The following is a 21,445-nucleotide window of genomic DNA, read 5'->3' on the forward strand; positions in this document are numbered from 1 at the left end:
AGGCTGAGAGAGGCTGGACTGAGGGCGTGTAGGCCTGTTGTAAGGTAGGTCCTCACCAGACATCACCGGCAACAACGTCGCCTACGGGCACAAACCCACCGTCGCTGGACCAGACAGGACTGGCAAAAAGTGCTCTTCACTGACGAGTCGCGGTTTTGTCTCATCGGGGTGATGGTCGGATTTGCGTTTATCGTCAAAGGAATGAACATTACACCGAGGTCTGTACTCTGGAGCGGGATAGATTTGGTGGTGGAGGGTCTGTCATGGTCTGGGGCGGTGTGTCACAGCATCATCGGACTGAGCTTGTTGTCATTGCAGGCAATTTCAATGCTGTGCGTTACAGGGAAGACATCCTTCTCCCTCATGTAGTACCCTTCCTGCAGCCTCATCCTGGCATGACCCTCCAGCATGACAATGTCACCAGCCAAACCGCTCGTTCTGTGTGTGATTTCCTGCAAGACAGGAATGTCAGTGTTCTGCCATGGCCAGCGAAGAGCCCGGATCTCAATCCAATTTAGCATGTCTGGGACCTTTTGGATCAGAGGGTGAGAGCTAGGGCCATTCCCCCCAGAAATGTCCAGGAACTTGCAGGTGCCTTGGTGGAAGAGTGGGGTAACATCTCACAGCAAGAACTGGCGAAATCTGGTGCAGTCCATGAGGAGATGCACTGCAGTACTTAATGCAGCTGGTGGCCACACCAGATACTGACTGTTACTTTTGATTTTGACCCCCCCTTTATTCAGGGACACATTATTCCTATTCTGTTAGTCACATGTCTGTGGAACTTGTTCAGTTTATGTCTCAGTTGTTGAATATTGTTATGTTCATAAAAATATTTACACATGTTAAGATTGCTGAAAATAAATGCAGTTGACAGTGAGAGGACGTTTCTTTTTTTGCTGAGTTTACATTATATGCAGAGTAATATATGCAGAGTATCAAATCAAATCTAAGTTTATTTCTCACGTGCGCCGAATACAACAGGTGTTGACCTTGCAGTGAAATGCTTAATTACAGGCCCTAATCAACAGTGCACTTTTTAAGTAAAAAATGGGTATTAGGTGAACAATAGATAAGTAAGGAAATAAAAAACAACAGTAAAAAGACAGTGAAAAAGAACAGTAGCGAGGCTATAAAAGTAGTAAGGCTATAGCAGTAGCGAGGCTACATACAGGCACTGGTTAGTCGGGCTAATTGAGGTAGTATGTACATGTAAGTATGGTTAAAGTGACTATGCATACAGTGGGGAGAACAAGTATTTGATACACTGACGATTTTGCAGGTTTTCCTACTTACAAAGCATGTAGAGGTCTGTAATTTTTATCATAGGTACAGTTCAACTGTGAGAGACGGAATCTAAAACAAAAATCCAGAAAATCACATTGTATGATTTGTAAGTAATTCGTTTGCATTTTATTGCATGACATACAGTGGGGAGAACAAGTATTTGATACATCAGAAAAACAGAACTTAATATTTGGTACAGAAACCTTTGTTTGCAATTACAGAGATCATACGTTTCCTGTAGTTCTTGACCAGGTTTGCACACACTGCAGCAGGGATTTTGGCCCACTCCTCCATACAGACCTTCTCCAGATCCTTCAGGTTTCGGGGCTGTCGCTGGGCAATACGGACTTTCAGCTCCCTCCAAAGATTTTCTATTGGGTTCAGGTCTGGAGACTGGCTAGGCCACTCCAGGACCTTGAGATGCTTCTTACGGAGCCACTCCTTAGTTGCCCTGGCTGTGTGTTTCGGGTCGTTGTCATGCTGGAAGACCCAGCCACGACCCATCTTCAATGCTCTTACTGAGGGAAGGAGGTTGTTGGCCAAGATCTCGCGATACATGGCCCCATCCATCCTCCCCTCAATACGGTGCAGTCGTCCTGTCCCCTTTGCAGAAAAGCATCCCCAAAGAATGATGTTTCCACCTCCATGCTTCACGGTTGGGATGGTGTTCTTGGGGTTGTACTCATCCTTCTTCTTCCTCCAAACACGGCGAGTGGAGTTTAGAGCAAAAAGCTCTATTTTTGTCTCATCAGACCACATGACCTTCTCCCATTCCTCCTCTGGATCATCCAGATGGTCATTGGCAAACTTCAGACGGGCCTGGACATGCGCTGGCTTGAGCAGGGGGACCTTGCGTGCGCTGCAGGATTTTAATCCATGTCGGCGTAGTGTGTTACTAATGGTTTTCTTTGAGACTGTGGTCCCAGCTCTCTTCAGGTCATTGACCAGGTCCTGCCGTGTAGTTCTGGGCTGATCCATCACCTTCCTCATGATCATTGATGCCCCACAAGGTGAGGTCTTGCATGGAGCCCCAGACCGAGGGTGATTGACCGTCATCTTGAACTTCTTCCATTTTCTAATAATTTCGCCAACAGTTGTTGCCTTCTCACCAAGCTGCTTGCCTATTGTCCTGTAGCCCATCCCAGCCTTGTGCAGGTCTACAATTATATCCCTGATGTCCTTACACAGCTCTCAGGTCTTGGCCATTGTAGAGAGGTTGGAGTCTGTTTGATTGAGTGTGTGGACAGGTGTCTTTTATACAGGTAACGAGTTCAAACAGGTGCAGTTAATACAGGTAATGAGTGGAGAACAGGAGGGCTTCTTAAAGAAAAACTAACAGGTCTGTGAGAGCCGGAATTCTTACTGGTTGGTAGGTGATCAAATACTTCTGTCATGCAATAAAATGCAAATTAATTACTTAAAAATCATACAATGTGATTTTCTGGATTTTTGTTTTAGATTCCATCTCTCACAGTTGAAGTGTACCTATGATAAAAATTACAGACCTCTACATGCTTTGTAAGTAGGAAAACCTGCAAAATCGGCAGTGTATCAAATACTTGTTCTCCCCACTGTATATGACAAACAGAGAGTAGCAGTAGCATAAAAGAGGGGTTGGTGGGTGGCGGAACACAATGCAAATAATCCGGGTAGCCAATGTGCGGGGGGGCACCGGTTAGTCGGGCTAATTGAGGTACAATGTACATGAATGTATAGTCAAAGTAACTATGCATATATGACGAACAGAAGAGTAGCAGCAGCGTAAAAGATTGGTTGGGGGGCACACAATGCAAATAGTCCGGGTAGCCATTTGATTACCTGTTCAGGAGTCTTATGGTTTGGGGGTAAAAACTGTTGAGAAGCCTTTTGGTCCTAGACTTGGTGCTCCGGTACCGCTTGCCATGAGGTAGTAGAGAGAACAGTCTATGACTGGGGAGGCTGGGGTCTTTGACAATTTTTAGGGCCTACATCTCCTGGATGGCAGGCAGCTTAGCCCCCGGGATGTACTGGGCCGTACGCACTACCCTCTGTAGTCCCTTGCTGTCAGAGGCCAAGCAGTTGCCGTACCAGGCAGTGATGCAACCAGTCAGGATGCTCTCGATGTTGCAGCTGTAGAACCTTTTGAGGAGCTGAGGACCCATGCCAAATCTTTTTAGTTTCCTGAGGGGGAATAGCCTTTGTCGTGAAGAGTGACTGTCTTGGTGTGTTTGGACCATTCTAGTTTGTTGTTGATGTGAACACCAAGGAACTTGAAGCTCTCAACCTGCTCCACTACAGCCCCGTCGATGAGAATGGGGGCGTGCTTGGTCCTCCTTTTCCTGTAGTCCACAATCATCTCCTTATTCTTGGTTACGTTGAGGGATAGGTTGTTATTCTGGCACTACCAGGCCAAGTCTCTGACACTGTTGTGTCGTCTGCAAACTTAATGATGGTGTTGGAGTCATACCTGGCCACACAGTCGTGGGTGAACAGGGAGTACAGGAGGGGACAGAGCACGCACCCCGGAGGGGCTCCAGTGTTGAGGATCAGCGTGGCAGATGTGTTGATACCTACCCTCACCACCTGGGGGCGGCCTGTCAGGAAGTCCAGGATCCAGTTGCAGAGGGAGGTGTTTAGTCTCAGGATCCTTAGCTTCGTGATGAGCTTTGAGGGTACTATGGTGTTGAACGCTGAGCTGTAGTCAATGAATAGCATTCTCACGTAGGTGTTCCTTTTGTCCAGGTGGGAAAGGGCAGTGTGGAGTGCAATAGAGATTGCATCATCTGTGGATCTGGGCGGTATACAAATTGGAGTGGGTCTAGGGTTTCTGGGATAATGGTGTTGATGTGAGCCATTACCAGCCTTTCAAAGCACTTCATTGCTACGGACATGAGTGCTACGGGTTTGTAGTCATTTAGGCAGGTTGCCTTAGTGTTCTTGGGCACAGGGACTATGGTGGTCTGCTTGAAACATGTTGGTATTACAGACTCAATCAGGGACATGTTGAAAAGAACAGAAGAGTAGCAGCAGCGTAAAAGATTGGTTGGGGGGCACACAATGCAAATAGTCCGGGTAGCCATTTGATTACCTGTTTAGGAGTCTTATGGTTTGGGGGTAAAAACTGTTGAGAAGCCTTTTGGTCCTAGACTTGGTGCTCCGGTACCGCTTGCCATGAGGTAGTAGAGAGAACAGTCTATGACTGGGGAGGCTGGGGTCTTTGACAATTTTTAGGGCCTACATCTCCTGGATGGCAGGCAGCTTAGCCCCCGGGATGTACTGGGCCGTACGCACTACCCTCTGTAGTCCCTTGCTGTCAGAGGCCAAGCAGTTGCCGTACCAGGCAGTGATGCAACCAGTCAGGATGCTCTCGATGTTGCAGCTGTAGAACCTTTTGAGGAGCTGAGGACCCATGCCAAATCTTTTTAGTTTCCTGAGGGGGAATAGCCTTTGTCGTGAAGAGTGACTGTCTTGGTGTGTTTGGACCATTCTAGTTTGTTGTTGATGTGAACACCAAGGAACTTGAAGCTCTCAACCTGCTCCACTACAGCCCCGTCGATGAGAATGGGGGCGTGCTTGGTCCTCCTTTTCCTGTAGTCCACAATCATCTCCTTATTCTTGGTTACGTTGAGGGATAGGTTGTTATTCTGGCACTACCAGGCCAAGTCTCTGACACTGTTGTGTCGTCTGCAAACTTAATGATGGTGTTGGAGTCATACCTGGCCACACAGTCGTGGGTGAACAGGGAGTACAGGAGGGGACAGAGCACGCACCCCGGAGGGGCTCCAGTGTTGAGGATCAGCGTGGCAGATGTGTTGATACCTACCCTCACCACCTGGGGGCGGCCTGTCAGGAAGTCCAGGATCCAGTTGCAGAGGGAGGTGTTTAGTCTCAGGATCCTTAGCTTCGTGATGAGCTTTGAGGGTACTATGGTGTTGAACGCTGAGCTGTAGTCAATGAATAGCATTCTCACGTAGGTGTTCCTTTTGTCCAGGTGGGAAAGGGCAGTGTGGAGTGCAATAGAGATTGCATCATCTGTGGATCTGGGCGGTATACAAATTGGAGTGGGTCTAGGGTTTCTGGGATAATGGTGTTGATGTGAGCCATTACCAGCCTTTCAAAGCACTTCATTGCTACGGACATGAGTGCTACGGGTTTGTAGTCATTTAGGCAGGTTGCCTTAGTGTTCTTGGGCACAGGGACTATGGTGGTCTGCTTGAAACATGTTGGTATTACAGACTCAATCAGGGACATGTTGAAAAGAACAGAAGAGTAGCAGCAGCGTAAAAGATTGGTTGGGGGGCACACAATGCAAATAGTCCGGGTAGCCATTTGATTACCTGTTCAGGAGTCTTATGGTTTGGGGGTAAAAACTGTTGAGAAGCCTTTTGGTCCTAGACTTGGTGCTCCGGTACCGCTTGCCATGAGGTAGTAGAGAGAACAGTCTATGACTGGGGAGGCTGGGGTCTTTGACAATTTTTAGGGCCTACATCTCCTGGATGGCAGGCAGCTTAGCCCCCGGGATGTACTGGGCCGTACGCACTACCCTCTGTAGTCCCTTGCTGTCAGAGGCCAAGCAGTTGCCGTACCAGGCAGTGATGCAACCAGTCAGGATGCTCTCGATGTTGCAGCTGTAGAACCTTTTGAGGAGCTGAGGACCCATGCCAAATCTTTTTAGTTTCCTGAGGGGGAATAGCCTTTGTCGTGAAGAGTGACTGTCTTGGTGTGTTTGGACCATTCTAGTTTGTTGTTGATGTGAACACCAAGGAACTTGAAGCTCTCAACCTGCTCCACTACAGCCCCGTCGATGAGAATGGGGGCGTGCTTGGTCCTCCTTTTCCTGTAGTCCACAATCATCTCCTTATTCTTGGTTACGTTGAGGGATAGGTTGTTATTCTGGCACTACCAGGCCAAGTCTCTGACACTGTTGTGTCGTCTGCAAACTTAATGATGGTGTTGGAGTCATACCTGGCCACACAGTCGTGGGTGAACAGGGAGTACAGGAGGGGACAGAGCACGCACCCCGGAGGGGCTCCAGTGTTGAGGATCAGCGTGGCAGATGTGTTGATACCTACCCTCACCACCTGGGGGCGGCCTGTCAGGAAGTCCAGGATCCAGTTGCAGAGGGAGGTGTTTAGTCTCAGGATCCTTAGCTTCGTGATGAGCTTTGAGGGTACTATGGTGTTGAACGCTGAGCTGTAGTCAATGAATAGCATTCTCACGTAGGTGTTCCTTTTGTCCAGGTGGGAAAGGGCAGTGTGGAGTGCAATAGAGATTGCATCATCTGTGGATCTGGGCGGTATACAAATTGGAGTGGGTCTAGGGTTTCTGGGATAATGGTGTTGATGTGAGCCATTACCAGCCTTTCAAAGCACTTCATTGCTACGGACATGAGTGCTACGGGTTTGTAGTCATTTAGGCAGGTTGCCTTAGTGTTCTTGGGCACAGGGACTATGGTGGTCTGCTTGAAACATGTTGGTATTACAGACTCAATCAGGGACATGTTGAAAATGTCAGTGAAGACACTTGCCAGTTGATCAGCACATGCCCGGAGCACACATCCTAGTAATCCGTCCGGCCTCTCTGCCTTGTGAATGTGGACCTGTTTAAAGGTCTTACTCACGCTCCCGCGAACCAACAAGGTAAAGTTAAGTTACAACAACAACGTTGGCCAGAACGAAAATAGATCACTTCCAGCATACAAGATGATAAATGAATACATAGAACTGATTAAAATAAAACAATAGTCTAGAATTATGCAGAATCTACTAGATTATTGGTCATTTCTTTTCCGATAATTTACCTCGCTTTCACTTTAAAATAGCTAGCTAGCTACGTCCAAATAAGCGGTTATGTTTATTTGTACTAATGCACAAACTCAGAGAGCATCTAGTTAAGATTTTCAGATGGGGCATTGATGGAGTTCGATGCATCAAGAGTTTATGCTATTAGTACATAAAAACATTGTGCTAATTTGTACATACAGTACATAATTAATGAGAGAGTGGGTTGAGAGAAAAGAGGTGAGAGAGAGGTGGAGGGGAGAAGGAGAGAGAGGGAAAAGAGGTGAGGGGGGGTGGAGGTGAGAAGAAGGAGGAGGAGGAGGGAAAAGAGGTGAGGGAGAGGTGGAGGTGAGAAGGAGGGAGAGGGAAAGGAGGCGAGAAGGAGGGAGAGGGAAAGGAGGTGAGGGAAAGGTGGAGGGGAGAAGGAGGGAGAGGGAAAAGGAGGTAGAAAAGGAGGTTGAGAGTAGCGATAGAGGAGTATGTAGCCTACGTTGCTGTGTCTCCAGCCAACTGGAAGAGGTCAACAGGGACTTTACTGAAATCTATCCACCGTCAGAGAGAGAAAAAAACACTGCTGGCAACAGTCAAGTCATTTCTCTCCTCATATTTTCCACTTTGTTAGCCCCTCGCTGTGAGCAAGATACATAGCCCACACAGCATCACAGGGTTGCTGTAGAAGAGACAAAAAGACGGAGGAGGAAGAGTGGAAGAGAGGAGAGGCAGCCAAGCAGGCATAGCCTTGGAGGTTGGCTTGAGACAGAGTGGTGACAGGGACAAGCTATACATGTCAACAGAGATCAGACTGAAGACGAACAACAGGTACTCTCTCTCTCTGTCTGTCTCTCTCTCTTTCTCTCAATTCACTTAAATTCAAAGGGCTTTATTGGCATGGGAAACATTGCCAAATCAAGTGAAATAAATAATAAACAAAAGTGAAATAAATAATCTGAGATGAACAGTAAACATTACACTCACAAAAGTTTCAAAACAATAGAGACATTTCAAATGTTATATTAGGTAGAGTGTTGTAACAACGTGCAAATAGTTAATGTATGGAAGTATAATGTTGTCTGTGCTTCACTGGTTGCCCTTTTCTTGCTGCTGTGATGGCACACTGTGGAATTTCACCCAATAGATATAGGAGTTTACTAAAAATGGATTTGTTTTCGAATGCTTTGTGGGTCTGTGTCATTTGAGGGAAATGTGTGTCTCAAATATGGTCATACATTTGGTAGGAGGTTAGGAACTGCAGCTCAGCTCACCTCATTTTGTGGGCAGTGTGAACGTAGCCTTTCTTCTCTTGAGAGCCATGTCTGCCTACGGCGGCCTTTCTCAATAGCAAGGCTATGCTCACTGAGTCTGTACATAGTCAAAGCTTTCCTTAATTTTGGGTCCGTCACAGTGGTCAAGTGTTCTGCCACTGTGTACTCTCTGTTTAGGGCCAAATAGCATTCCAGGTTCGTTTTTTCCAATGTGTCAAGTAATTCTTTTTTCATCAAGTTAGGATAGATATAGGTCTGTAGCAGTTTAGGTCTAGAGTGTAACCCCCTTTGAAGCTTTCCAATCTTTGGGAATTTTAGATGATACGAAAGAGAGGTTGAACAGACTAGTAATAGGGGTTGCAACAATTTCGGCAGATCATTTTAGAAAGAGAGGGTCCAGATTGTCTAGCCCGGCTGATTTGTAGGGGTCCAGATTTTGCAGCTCTTTCAGAACATCAGCTATCTGGATTTGGGTGAAGGAGAAATGGTGGGGGCTTTGGCGGGTTGCTTTGGAGGGTGCCGGGCAGTTGACCGGGGTAGGTGTAGCCAGGTGGAAAGCATGGCCAGCCGTAGAGAAATGCTTATTGAAATTCTCAATTATAGTGGATTTATCGGTGGTGACAGTGTTTTCTAGCCTCAGTGCAGTGGGCAGCTGGGAGGAGGTGCTTTTATTCTCCATGGACTTTACAATGTCCCAGAACTTTTTTGAGTTAGTACTACAGAATGCAAATTTCTGTTTGAAAAAGCTAGCCTTAGCTTTCCTAACTGCCTGTGTATATTTGTTCCTAACTTCCCTGAAAAGTTGCATATCATGGGGGCTATTCGATGCTAATGCAGTACGCCACAGGATGTTTTTGTGCTGGTCAAGGGCAGACAGGTATGGAGTGAACCAAGGACTATATCTATTCCTAGTTCTACATTTTTTGAATGGGGCATGCTTATTTAAGATGGTGAGGAAGGCACCTTTTTATTTTTTTTATTTAACCTTTATTTAACCAGGTAGGCAAATTGAGAACACGTTCTCATTTACAATTGCGACCTGGCCAAGATAAAGCAAAGCAGTTCGACACATACAACAACACATAGTTACACATGGAGTAAAACAAACATATAGTCAATGATACAGTGAAAAAAAAATAAGTCTATATACAATGTGAGCAAGTGAGGTGAGATAAGGGAGGTGAAGGCAAACAAATATATGTATAAATAAATAAAAATATAAAAAGGCCATGGTGGCGAAGTAAATACAACACAGCAAGTAAAATAAAACTAAAAACACTGGAATGGTTGGTTTACAGTGGAAGAAAGCGCAAAGTAGAGACAGAAATAATGGAGTGCAAAGGAGCAAAATAAATAAATAAATACAGTAGGTAAAGAGGTAGTTGTTTGGGCTAAATTATAGATGGGCTATGTACAGGTGCAGTAATCTATGAGCTGCTCTGACAGCTGGTGCTTAAAGCTAGTGAGGGAGATAAGTGTTTCCAGTTTCAGAGATTTTTGTAGTTCGTTCCAGTCATTGGCAGCAGAGAACTGGAAGGAGAGGCGGCCAAAGGAAGAATTGGTTTTTGGGGTGACCAGAGAGATAAACCTGCTGGAGCGCGTGCTACAGGTAGGTGTTGCTATGGTGACCAGCGAGCTGAGATAAGGGGGAACTTTACCTAGCAGGGTCTTGTAGATGACCTGGAACCAGTGGGTTTGGCGACGAGTATGAAGCGAGGGCCAGCCAACGAGAGTGTACAGGTCGCAGTGGTGGGTAGTATATGGGGCTTTGGTGACAAAACGGATGGCACTGTGATAGACTGCATCCAATTTATTGAGTAGGGTTTTGGAGGCTATTTTGTAAATGACATCACCGAAGTCGAGGATTGGTAGGATGGTCAGTTTTACAAGGGTATGTTTGGCAGCATGAGTGAAGGATGCTTTGTTGCGGAATAGGAAGCCAATTCTAGATTTAACTTTGGATTGGAGATGTTTGATGTGAGTCTGGAAGGAGAGTTTACAGTCTAACCAGACACCTAGGTATTTGTAGTTGTCCACATATTCTAAGTCAGAGCCGTCCAGAGTAGTGATGTTGGACAGGCGGGCAGGTGCAGGCAGCGATCGGTTGAAGAGCATGCATTTAGTTTTACTTGTATTTAAGAGCAATTGGAGGCCACGGAAGGAGAGTTGTATGGCATTGAAGCTCGCCTGGAGGGTTGTTAACACGGTGTCAAAAGAAGGGCCAGAAGTATACAGAATAGTGTCGTCTGCGTAGAGGTGGATCAGAGAATCACCAGCAGCAAGAGCGACATCATTGATGTATACAGAGAAGAGAGTCGGTCCAAGAATTGAACCCTGTGGCACCCCCATGGAGACTGCCAGAGGCCCGGACAACAGACCCTCCGATTTGACACACTGAACTCGATCAGAGAAGTAGTTGGTGAACCAGGCGAGGCAATCATTAGAGAAACCAAGGCTGTCGAGTCTGCCGATGAGGATGTGGTGATTGACAGAGTCAAAAGCCTTGGCCAGGTCAATGAATACGGCTGCACAGTATTGTTTCCTATCGATGGCGGTTAAGATATCGTTTATGACCTTGAGCGTGGCTGAGGTGCACCCATGACCAGCTCTGAAACCAGATTGCATAGCGGAGAAGGTATGGTGGGATTCGAAATGGTCGGTAATCTGTTTGTTGACTTGGCTTTCGAAGACCTTAGAAAGGCAGGGTAGGATAGATATAGGTCTGTAGCTGTTAGGGTCAAGAGTGTCCCCCCCTTTGAAGAGGGGGATAACCGCAGCTGCTTTCCAATCTTTGGGAATCTCAGACGACACGAAAGAGAGGTTGAAAAGGCTAGTAATAGGGGTGGCAACAATTTCAGCAGATAGTTTTAGAAAGAAAGGGTCCAGATTATCTAGCCCGGCTGATTTGTAAGGGTCCAGATTTTGCAGCTCTTTTAGAACATCAGCTGACTGTATTTGGGAGAAAGAGAAATGGGGAAGGCTTGGGCGAGTAGCAGAGGGGAGGGCAGTGCTGTTGTCCGGGGTAGGGGTAGCCAGGTGGAAAGCATGGCCAGCCGTAGAAAAATGCTTATTGAAATTCTCAATTATAGTGGATTTGTCGGTGGTGACAGTGTTTCCTATCTTCAGAGCAGTTGGAAGCTGGGAGGAGGTGTTCTTATTCTCCATGGACTTTACAGTGTCCCAGAACTTTTTTGAATTTGTGTTGCAGGAAGCAAATTTCTGCTTGAAAAAGCTAGCCTTGGCTTTTCTAACTGCCTGTGTATACTGGTTTCTAGCTTCCCTGAAAAGTTGCATATCACGGGGGCTGTTCGATGCTAATGCAGAACGCCATAGGATGTTTTTCTGTTGGTTAAGGGCAGTCAGGTCAGGAGAGAACCAAGGGCTATATCTGTTCCTGGTTCTAAATTTCTTGAATGGGGCATGCTTATTCAAGATGGTGAGGAAGGCATTTTTAAAAAATGTCCAGGCATCCTCTACTGACGGGATGAGATCAATATCCTTCCAGGATACCTCGGCCAGGTCGATTAGAAAGGCCTGCTCGCTGAAGTGTTTCAGGGAGCGTTTGACAGTGATGAGTGGAGGTCGTTTGACCGCTGACCCATTACGGATGCAGGCAATGAGGCAGTGATCGCTGAGATCTTGGTTGAAAACAGCAGAGGTGTATTTGGAGGGCAAGTTTGTTAGGATGATATCTATGAGGGTACCCGTGTTTACGGAATTGGGGTGGTACCTGGTAGGTTCATTGATAATTTGTGTGAGATTGAGGGCATCAAGCTTAGATTGTAGGGTGGCTGGGGTGTTAAGCATGTTAAAATTTAGGTCGCCTAGCAGCACGAGCTCTGAAGATAGATGGGGGGCAATCAGTTCACATATAGTGTCCAGAGCACAGCTGGGGGCAGAGGGTGGTCTATAGCAGGCGGCAACGGTGAGAGACTTGTTTTTAGAGAGGTGGATTTTTAAAAGTAGAAGTTCAAATTGTTTGGGAACAGACCTGGATAGTAAAACAGAACTCTGCAGGCAATCTTTGCAATAGATTGCAACACCGCCCCCTTTGGCCGTTCTATCTTGTCTGAAAATCTTGTAGTTGGGGATGAAAATGTCAGAATTTTTGGTGGTCTTTCTAAGCCAGGATTCAGACACGGCTAAAACATCCGGGTTGGCAGAGTGTGCTAAAGCAGTGAACAAAACAAACTTAGGGAGGAGGCTTCTAATGTTAACATGCATGAAGCCAAGGCTATTACGGTTACAGAAGTCATCAAAAGAGAGCGCCTGGGGAATAGGAGTGGAGCTAGGTACTGCAGGGCCTGGATTCACCTCTACATCACCAGAGGAACAGAGGAGGAGTAGGATAAGGGTACGGCTAAAAGCTATGAGAATTGGTCGTCTAGAACTTCTAGAGCAGAGAGTAAAAGGAAGTTTCTGGGGGCGATAAAATAGCTTAAAGGAATAATGTACAGACAAAGGTATGGTAGGATGTGAATACAGTGGAGGTAAACCTAGGTATTGAGTGATGATGAGAGAGATATTGTCTCTAGAAACATCATTGAAACCAGGTGATGTCATCGCATATGTGGGTGGTGGAACTGTGAGGTTGGATATGGTATAGTGGTCAGGGCTAGAGGCTCTACAGTGAAATAAGCCAATAAACACTAACCAGAACAGCAATGGACAAGGCATATTTACATTAAGGAGAGGCATGCTTAATCGAGTGATCAATAAGGGTCCAGTGAGTAGAGGTTGGTTGGGGTCACGGCGATCCAGACAGCTGGCCGGGTAGATGGCTATCGGTAGCAAGATAGCATAGTATGGAAGTCTATTTGTAGATACCTCGTGCGTTTCCGTCGGTAGGTTAGTGGGGTTCCGTGTGGTAGAGGGGATCAATCCAAATTGGCAAAATAGATATAGTGACCCAAGAAAAAAAAAAAAAAATAATAAAAAAAATAATAATAATAATAATAATTGTCCGATATACTTATTCAGATAGCAGCCGATAAGACAGCTAACGGTTAGCGGGCCCCAGATGAGCGTTCAGGTAACGTCGGGACGGAGGAGCCAGTTGGATAACTCCCTCGGGCAGATAACGTCGGCAGTCAGTCGTGAAGGCCCGGTGGGGCTCCGTATCTGCAGCAACAACAAAACAACAAAAAAACGGGTCCGGATAGGTGACTGTAGCCCAGGAATGGCTGATGGAACTCCTCAGCTGGCTAGCTCCGGAATGATTTGAGTTTGCTCCGGGATCGACGTAAGCCAGTAGTCACACGGTTTGCAGCTAGCTAGCTGCAAATGTCCAGAGCCTGCGGCTGAAATCCGGGGAAACTGAGAGAAAAAAAGTCCCGGAATGCTCCGGTCCGAGTCGCGTTGCACAAAAGTGCCGGTAGATTATCGAGCTAAAGGAATAGCTGATGACCACAAAACGTGGGCAGCTGAAACACCAACGCTAGCCAGCAGACCGGCTAATTTCTGGGCAGCTACAGATTAGCTTCTGGCTAGCTATCGGATAGCTTCCGGTTAGCTTTCTGGCTAGCTTCTGAATTAGCCCCTGGCTAGCTTCCACGGTGGTTTTTCAGATTTGAGGTAAATAATACTTTTTTGTAATTGGTGAAGCGGGTTGCAGGAAAGCTTTTGCAGGGAAGCTTTTGTAGTTGAGTTCTTGGATAATAAAATATATAAAAGATATGCGAAGAAAGGTGTAAATATATATATATACAGGACACGACAATACGAAACAGAAATGACGTCTGAACTGCTAAGCCATCTTGGATTTTAAAGAATAGCCAGGCATCATCTACTGACGGGATGAGATCAATGTCATTACAGGATTCCCCGGCCAGGTCGATTAGAAAGGGCATCAAGCTTAGATTGTAGGATGGCCGGGGTGTTAAGCATGTCCCAATTTAGGTCACCTAGTAGCACGAGCTCAGAAGATAGATGGGGGGCAATCAATTCACATATGGTATCGAGGGCACAGCTGGGGGCAGAGGGAGGTCTATAGCAAGTGGCAACAGTGAGAGACTTGTTTCTGGGAAGGTGAATTTTTAGAAGTAGTTTGGGTACAGACTTGGATAGTAATACAGAACTCTGCAGGCTATCTTTGCAGTAAATTCTATCTTGGCGGAAAATGTTATAGTTAGCGATGGAGATTTCAGGGTTTTTGGTGGTTTTCCTAAGCCAGGATTCAGACATGGCTAAGACATCCTGGTTGGCAGAGTGAGCTAAAGCACTGAGTAAAACAAACTTAGGGAGTAGGCTTCTAATGTTAACATGCATGAAACCAAGGCTTGTGATTCTTGACTAGTCTCTCAAAGCGCTTCATGATGAAATCATATTATCATGAAATCATGTTATGGAAGGTTTGGGAATTGCTAACTTTTAGGTTGTTGTAGAATTTAACCTTTCTAGGACACACGTTCTGCTAGCGGAAACCCCCACAACATTCCGCTGAAAAGGCAGCGCGGGAAATTCCAAAATATTTTTTTGAAATATGTAACTTTCACACATTAACAAGTCCAATACAGCAAATGAAAGATAAACATCTTGTTAATCTACCCATCGTGTCCGATTTAAAAAATGCTTTACAGAACAAAACACAACATATGATTATGTTAGATCACCACCTAGTCCAAAAAACTCAGCCATTTTCCCAGCCAAAGATAGGAGTCACAAAAACAGAAATAGAGATAAAATGTATCACTAACCTTTGATGATCTTCATCAGATGACACTCATAGAACATCATGTTACACAATACATGTATTTTTTGTTCGATAATGTGCATATTTATATCCCAAAATCTTAGTTTACATTGGCGCCATGTTCAAAAATGCCTCCAAAATATCCGGAGAAATTGCAGAGGGCCACGTCAAATAACAGAAATACTCATCATAAACTTTGATGAAAGATACATGTTTTACATATAATTAAAGATACACTTGGTCTTAACCTGTCTAGGATTGGGGTGCCGCGAGCGGCACGTTTCAGAAAAAAATAAATAAAAAATGGCGAAATGTCATAATTATAAATATTTAGCTTCAATTAAATCAGAAGTGTTATTCGCCATATCAAAGCTATACCTCTTGTTAATCTAGCCAATATGTTTGATTTCGAAAAGCTTCACTGCAAAAGCGATTATCGATCAGTAAACAACACATTAGGTACAGTTACAACAAAGTACATTAGTCACGAAAGTCAGAAATAGCAATAAAAATCATCAGTTACCTTAGGAAATTTTCTTCTTTTGGCAATCCTAAAGGTCACGACGAAACAATCAAGTGGCTTTTTGTTCGATATAATCCATTTTTATAGCCTAACACGAAACATTTTGTGAACGGCTTGTGTGGAAAATTCAGCCTCCTTCAACTTTGGACGTAACGTTCATTGTAATTACTCACTCTAAAGGGACGTTTATCAAGTCAAGTTCGGTTTCATTAGAATCCTCTGTTTGTTAGTAAAACAACCAAACTTCATGGTTCTTTTCCCGGGACATATTGACCGAAACAAATTGATTTGAACAGACCAAACAACGACCTCCTGACGCGCCAATCGAATGACCTGTCCTTCGTTGATTGACTGTATTTCGGACCAATGACCACTGATCTTCTTGAAATCTAGCTGGATAGATAGCCAATGAACAGAGGTACATGGGCATATGCAATGGTTCTACCCGGAAATAATAGGCTTCGTTGTAAAGCCATGCGTACACAGGCTATTCGCCATTGAAAACTCTACCAGAAGGATCCCTGCCGTTTTACGCGCCGCAAACGTTTTTTTCTGAGCATTTTCTAGTTACAATAATGGCTAATAAATCAGCAAAATCAAAGACCAAGACCAGGTACACAGATATTCACGATATAATTGATGAAATAGAGAGATCTAGTGATAGTGAACTAAATCTAAATGAATCCAGTGAGATTGAATCCGTGGATTCAGAATTTGAAGACATGTTCCTCCACGGTGAAGACGCAGTTTTGGATCGGTGAGTAACGTTGTTTGAAATTAGTAATATCAAATATAATTCATTTGAGTTGTTTGAGATATTGTATTTTATTTGCCTTATATAAAAATATGACTAGGACATGAAATATAAAAGTACACAAGTATATTGAAATGTAGAAAGTACATATTTGTTGTTTCCTAATTGTTCCCATGTATTTTATATCTAAAATGGAATTGACAAAACCTCACCATGGTCACAAATTGTGTATATATATTATGTGTCTGTATAATTATTACCTAATTGTTTCCATGTATTTTATATCTAAAATGGAATTGACAAAACCTCCCCATGGTCACAAATTGTGTATATATATTATGTGTCTGTATAATTATTACCTAATTGTTTCCATGTATTTTATATCTAAAATGGAATTGACAAAACCTCCCCATGGTCACAAATTGTGTATATATATTATGTGTCTGTATAATTATTACCTAATTGTTTCCATGTATTTTATATCTAAAATGGAATTGACAAAACCTCCCCATGGTCACAAATTGTGTATATATATTATGTGTCTGTATAATTATTACCTAATTGTTTCCATGTATTTTATATCTAAAATGGAATTGACAAAACCTCCCCATGGTCACAAATTGTGTATATATATTATGTGTCTGTATAATTATTACCTAATTGTTTCCATGTATTTTATATCTAAAATGGAATTGACAAAACCTCCCCATGGTCACAAATTGTGTATATATATTATGTGTCTGTATAATTATTACCTAATTGTTTCCATGTATTTTATATCTAAAATGGAATTGACAAAACCTCCCCATGGTCACAAATTGTGTATATATATTATGTGTCTGTATAATTATTACCTAATTGTTTCCATGTATTTTATATCTAAAATGGAATTGACAAAACCTCCCCATGGTCACAAATTGTGTATATATATTATGTGTCTGTATAATTATTACCTAATTGTTTCCATGTATTTTATATCTAAAATGGAATTGACAAAACCTCCCCATGGTCACAAATTGTGTATATATAATATGTGTCTGTGTTTATTTCACAGTCCCAGCGATTCTGATTGGGAGCCAAGGAGAAAATCCCCCACTGAAGCTGGTCCATCCAGCTGGACCCCGGCTGTATCCGGCACCACACCTACCCCCGCCCGGCCATCAAGGGGTGGTAAGCCGGCGGCAAGGAAGCGGAGGAAGGGCAGCGTGGAACCGTCCAGCGTGGAACCTGCCAGAGCGGAGGAGGACCGTTGGCACTCTGTTCTTGAGGAGGATGTGGCCCCACCACCTCCACTTTTCCGCCCAAAACGCCCAGTAGGCCCTCAATTGGACCCAACTTCTAAATACAGCCCCATGCAACTTTTCCAGTTGTTCTTCACCTCGGCAGTTGTTGATACCCTGGTGATGAACACTAATAAATATGGGGCTAAGAAGCAGGAAGGCAAGACAGAGGCATGGAAGGACATTTCCATTTCAGATCTGTTTTGCTACCTGTCTATGGTCATTTACATGGGGCTGGTGAAGTTGAAAACCCTGAAAGACTACTGGAAAACTGCACCCCTCTATCAACTGCCTTTCCCCTCAACGGTCATGTCTTGTACTAGGTTTCTGACAATTTCACGGGCACTTCACATTAGTGACCCAGAGGTTGATAAGGACAACGAGGCGAAACGAGGCACAGCAGGGTTTGATAAGCTCTGCAAGATCAAACCTCTCTACCACGATATCGTTGAGGCATGCAAGACCTATTTTCAGCCCGCCCAGAACCTTTCCATAGATGAGAGAATGGTAGCCTCAAAGGCCAGAATTGGCCTAAAACAGTACATGCGCAACAAACCGACAAAATGGGGATACAAGCTGTTTGTTTTGGCCGATTCTGCGTGTGCATACACATGCAATTTTTTTGTCTATGAGGGGAAGAACACTTGTGCGAGCGGTAAGGGACTCAGTTATGATTCTGTGATGCAGTTATTAGATTTCCAGCTGCTGGGGAAGGGCTACAAACTATTTGTAGACAACTTCTACACAAGCCCTACCCTGTTCACAGACCTGAGGAAGCTGGAGATGTGGGCCTGTGGCACCATTCGGACCAACCGAGTGGGTTTTCCAAAAACCAGGGTAAACGACATGCCTAAGCGGGCTGAGCGGGGTACCATGAGATGGATCCGTGAAGATGGTTTGCTGTTTGTGAAGTGGATGGACACTCGAGAGGTAGTCATGTGTTCCACTATTCACAAGTCGTTCGGTGGGGATCACGTTGTTCGACGTTTGAAAGGTCCTACAGGCGCTTGGACTGCCAGAAATGTCCCCATTCCAGATGCTGTGAGGGATTACAACAAGAGCATGGGGGGTGTAGACCTATCGGATGCGCTGATAGGATATTATAATGTCCTTCACAAAACCATGAAATGGTACAAAACGCTGTTCTATCATTTTATTGACATTGCTGTGGTGAATTCCTTCATCCTCCAGAAGGAAATGGCCAAGAACTGTGGACAGCCCCCCATCTCACAGCTAGCCTTTAGGGAGCAGCTCATCCAGGAGCTTGCTAACTACAGCAAGAACACTGTAGCACCTTCTGTCCCCTCTACCTCTGTCCCTTCTGCTCCAACCAGCGGTACGCACATGCTGAAGTTCATCATTGCAGGCAGGGATGTGCCTCGGGGGAAAAGGGGCACAGTAGGGCGGCTTCGTTGTGCCCTGTGCCACAAGAAGTCCCCTGTCACCTGCACCACCTGTGCTGTGACCCTCTGTTTCACACCAGAGAGAGACTGCTATGGGATATGGCATCAGGAGCGCAACATTGTTTAGAGGACAGAGAGTCTTCACATGATTGAACATTTGAAGTGTAAATAGTTCCCCTTGTTATTTTTTTATTTTTTTGAAATATTCATTTTTTCTTCTTGAATTTTTCAAATATATATTTTTTGGGGTATGTTAGAATAATTGTTTTGTATTTTGTATATAGGTTTTGTATCATTGTACCAATTCGGCCACTTGGGTACATTTGGGAAACTTGTGAGGGACACCTGGTTGACTTCATGCTCAATGGCATGTACCTCACTCATTCCTGAATGTATCCATCTGAAACTTTGGTAAAATACTGTTGCCTACCTATGTTCTCATTTGAAATGATCCCCAGTATCATAACTGAATGTTTGGCCTTTCTTGTTGATTTTTAAAGATGCAACAACAGTAAAAGAACAAAAAACGTCTGTTGATTTCCTTGTATTTTCTTCTACCAGATCTATTGTGTTATATTCTCCTACATTCAATTCACATTTACACAAACTTCAGAATGTTTCCTTTCAAATGATACCAAGAATATGCATATCCTTCCTTCTAGGCCTGAGCTACAAGCAGTTAGATTAGGGTATGTTTTCAGGCGGAAATTGAGAAAAAGGGGGGCAATCCCAAAGAGGTTTTAATGCAACCGCTGTGTCAGATTTTAGAAAAACTTTAATCTGAGACGGCGCTCTGAGACGGCGCTCAAATATAAATAACATTTTTCCGCCATGTTGGAGTCAACAGAAATACGAAATTACATCATAAATATTCCCTTACCTTTGAATATCTTCATCAGAATGCATTCCCAGGAATCCTAGTTCGACAATAAAGTGTTGTTTTGTTCGATAATGTCAATTATTTATGTCCAAATAGCTGCTTTTGCTAGCGCGTTTAGTACACATATCCAAACGCTCGTGCAAGTGACACATAACGTCAGACGAAAACTTTAAAAAGTTATATTACAAGTCGAATAAACTGGTCAAACTTAGTAGAGAATCAATCTTCAGGATGTTGTTATCATATATATCCAATAACGTTCCAACCGGAGCATTCCTTTGTGTCTGTAAAAGTTATGGAATGCAAGGCGATATCATGAGGAATGACCAGGAACTGGCAATCTGGCAGACCACTAACTAAAACACCTCCCATCCGGTCCCACATCACAGTATACACTTCATTCAACGTTCTACCAACTTTTGACATCTAGTGGAAGGCGTAGGAAGTGCAAACAAATCCATATCTTCCTGGGATTTGAATAGGTGATGAGTAGAAAAAACACCAGCCTCAGAATTTCCACTTCCTGTTTGGAAGTTTGCCTGCCATATGAGTTCTGTTATACTCACAGACATAATTCAAACAGTTTAAGAAACTTCAGAGTGTTTTCTATCCAATAGTAATAATAATATGCATATATTAGCATCTGGGACAGAGTAGGAGGCAGTTCACTATGGGCACGCAATTTATCCAACGTGAAAATGCTGCCCCCTATCCCTAAAAAGTTAACAGCTATTTTCTGGATTTTGATAATTAGCGGGTATCGTTGTACACGAAGGATGTATTTGCAGAATTCTGCATGCAGAATCTCAATTTGGTGTTTGTCCAATTTTGTGAATTCTTGGTAGGTGAGTGGACCGCATACCTCACAAACATAGATGTCAATGGGTTCTTTAACTGATTAAAGTATTTTAATTGGGATGTTGAATTTTTGATGGTGTAGAAGGCCCTTCTTGCCTTGTCTCTCAGACCGTTCACAGCTTTGTGGAAGTTACCTGTGGTTGTTTAGGCCGAGGTAGGTATAGTTGTTTGTGGGCTCTAGGACAACAGTGTCTAGATGGAATTTGATTTGTGGTTCTTTTTAGGAACACCATTATTTTAGTCTTACTGAGATTCACTGTCAGCGCCCAGGTCTGACAGACTCTGTAAAGAAGATCTAGGTGATGGTGTAGGCCCCCCTTCTCTCGCCCTTTCTCTTTATCTCTCTTTCCCTCACTGTCTCTCTCTCTGTCTTTCCCTCTCTCTCTCTCTTTCCCTCTCTCTCGCTCTCTTTCCCTCTCTCTCGCTCTCTTTCCCTCTCTCTCGCTCTCTTTCCCTCTCTCTCTCTCTTTCCCTCTCTCTCTCTCTCTCTCTCTCTCTCTCTCTCTCTCTCCACCAGCCATCTCTCCACCAGCCATCTCTCCATATCTATTCTGGTCCCAAGCCCTCTCCAACTCTAGCCCTCTCCCAGCCTCTTACTACCTTCTATACATCTATAAGCCCTCTGTCTCTCTCTCTCTCTGCCCCCCCCCCCCCCTCTCTCTCTCTCTCTATCTCTCTCTCTCTCTCTCTCTCTGCTCCTGGCCATGTGCTGGTTGTGGGGCAGACCTATTCGATATTTTGGCATGCT

General features: G+C 44.4%; 1 protein-coding gene across 1 annotated transcript; it reads left to right on the forward strand.

Moving 5' to 3' along the window:
• The first annotated feature begins 16,244 nt into the window (after positions 1-16,244).
• On the forward strand, positions 16,245-19,086 carry LOC139553098 (piggyBac transposable element-derived protein 4-like). The gene is made up of 2 exons (XM_071365052.1): positions 16,245-16,279; positions 17,331-19,086. The coding sequence occupies exons 1-2, from the start codon at positions 16,245-16,247 to the stop codon at positions 19,084-19,086; spliced, it is 1,791 nt and encodes a 596-aa protein (XP_071221153.1).
• Positions 19,087-21,445: the final 2,359 nt, after the last annotated feature.

Source organism: Salvelinus alpinus, chromosome 25, assembly GCF_045679555.1.
Source record: "Salvelinus alpinus chromosome 25, SLU_Salpinus.1, whole genome shotgun sequence".
NCBI lineage: Eukaryota > Metazoa > Chordata > Actinopteri > Salmoniformes > Salmonidae > Salvelinus > Salvelinus alpinus.

Coding starts and splice junctions, on each gene's coding strand:
- LOC139553098 (XM_071365052.1), top strand. CDS start 16,245: ATGTTCCTCCACGGTGAAGACGCAGTTTTGGATCG. Junction 16,280..17,330: donor GAAGACGCAGTTTTGGATCG/GTGAGTAACGTT, acceptor TTTATTTCACAG/TCCCAGCGATTCTGATTGGG.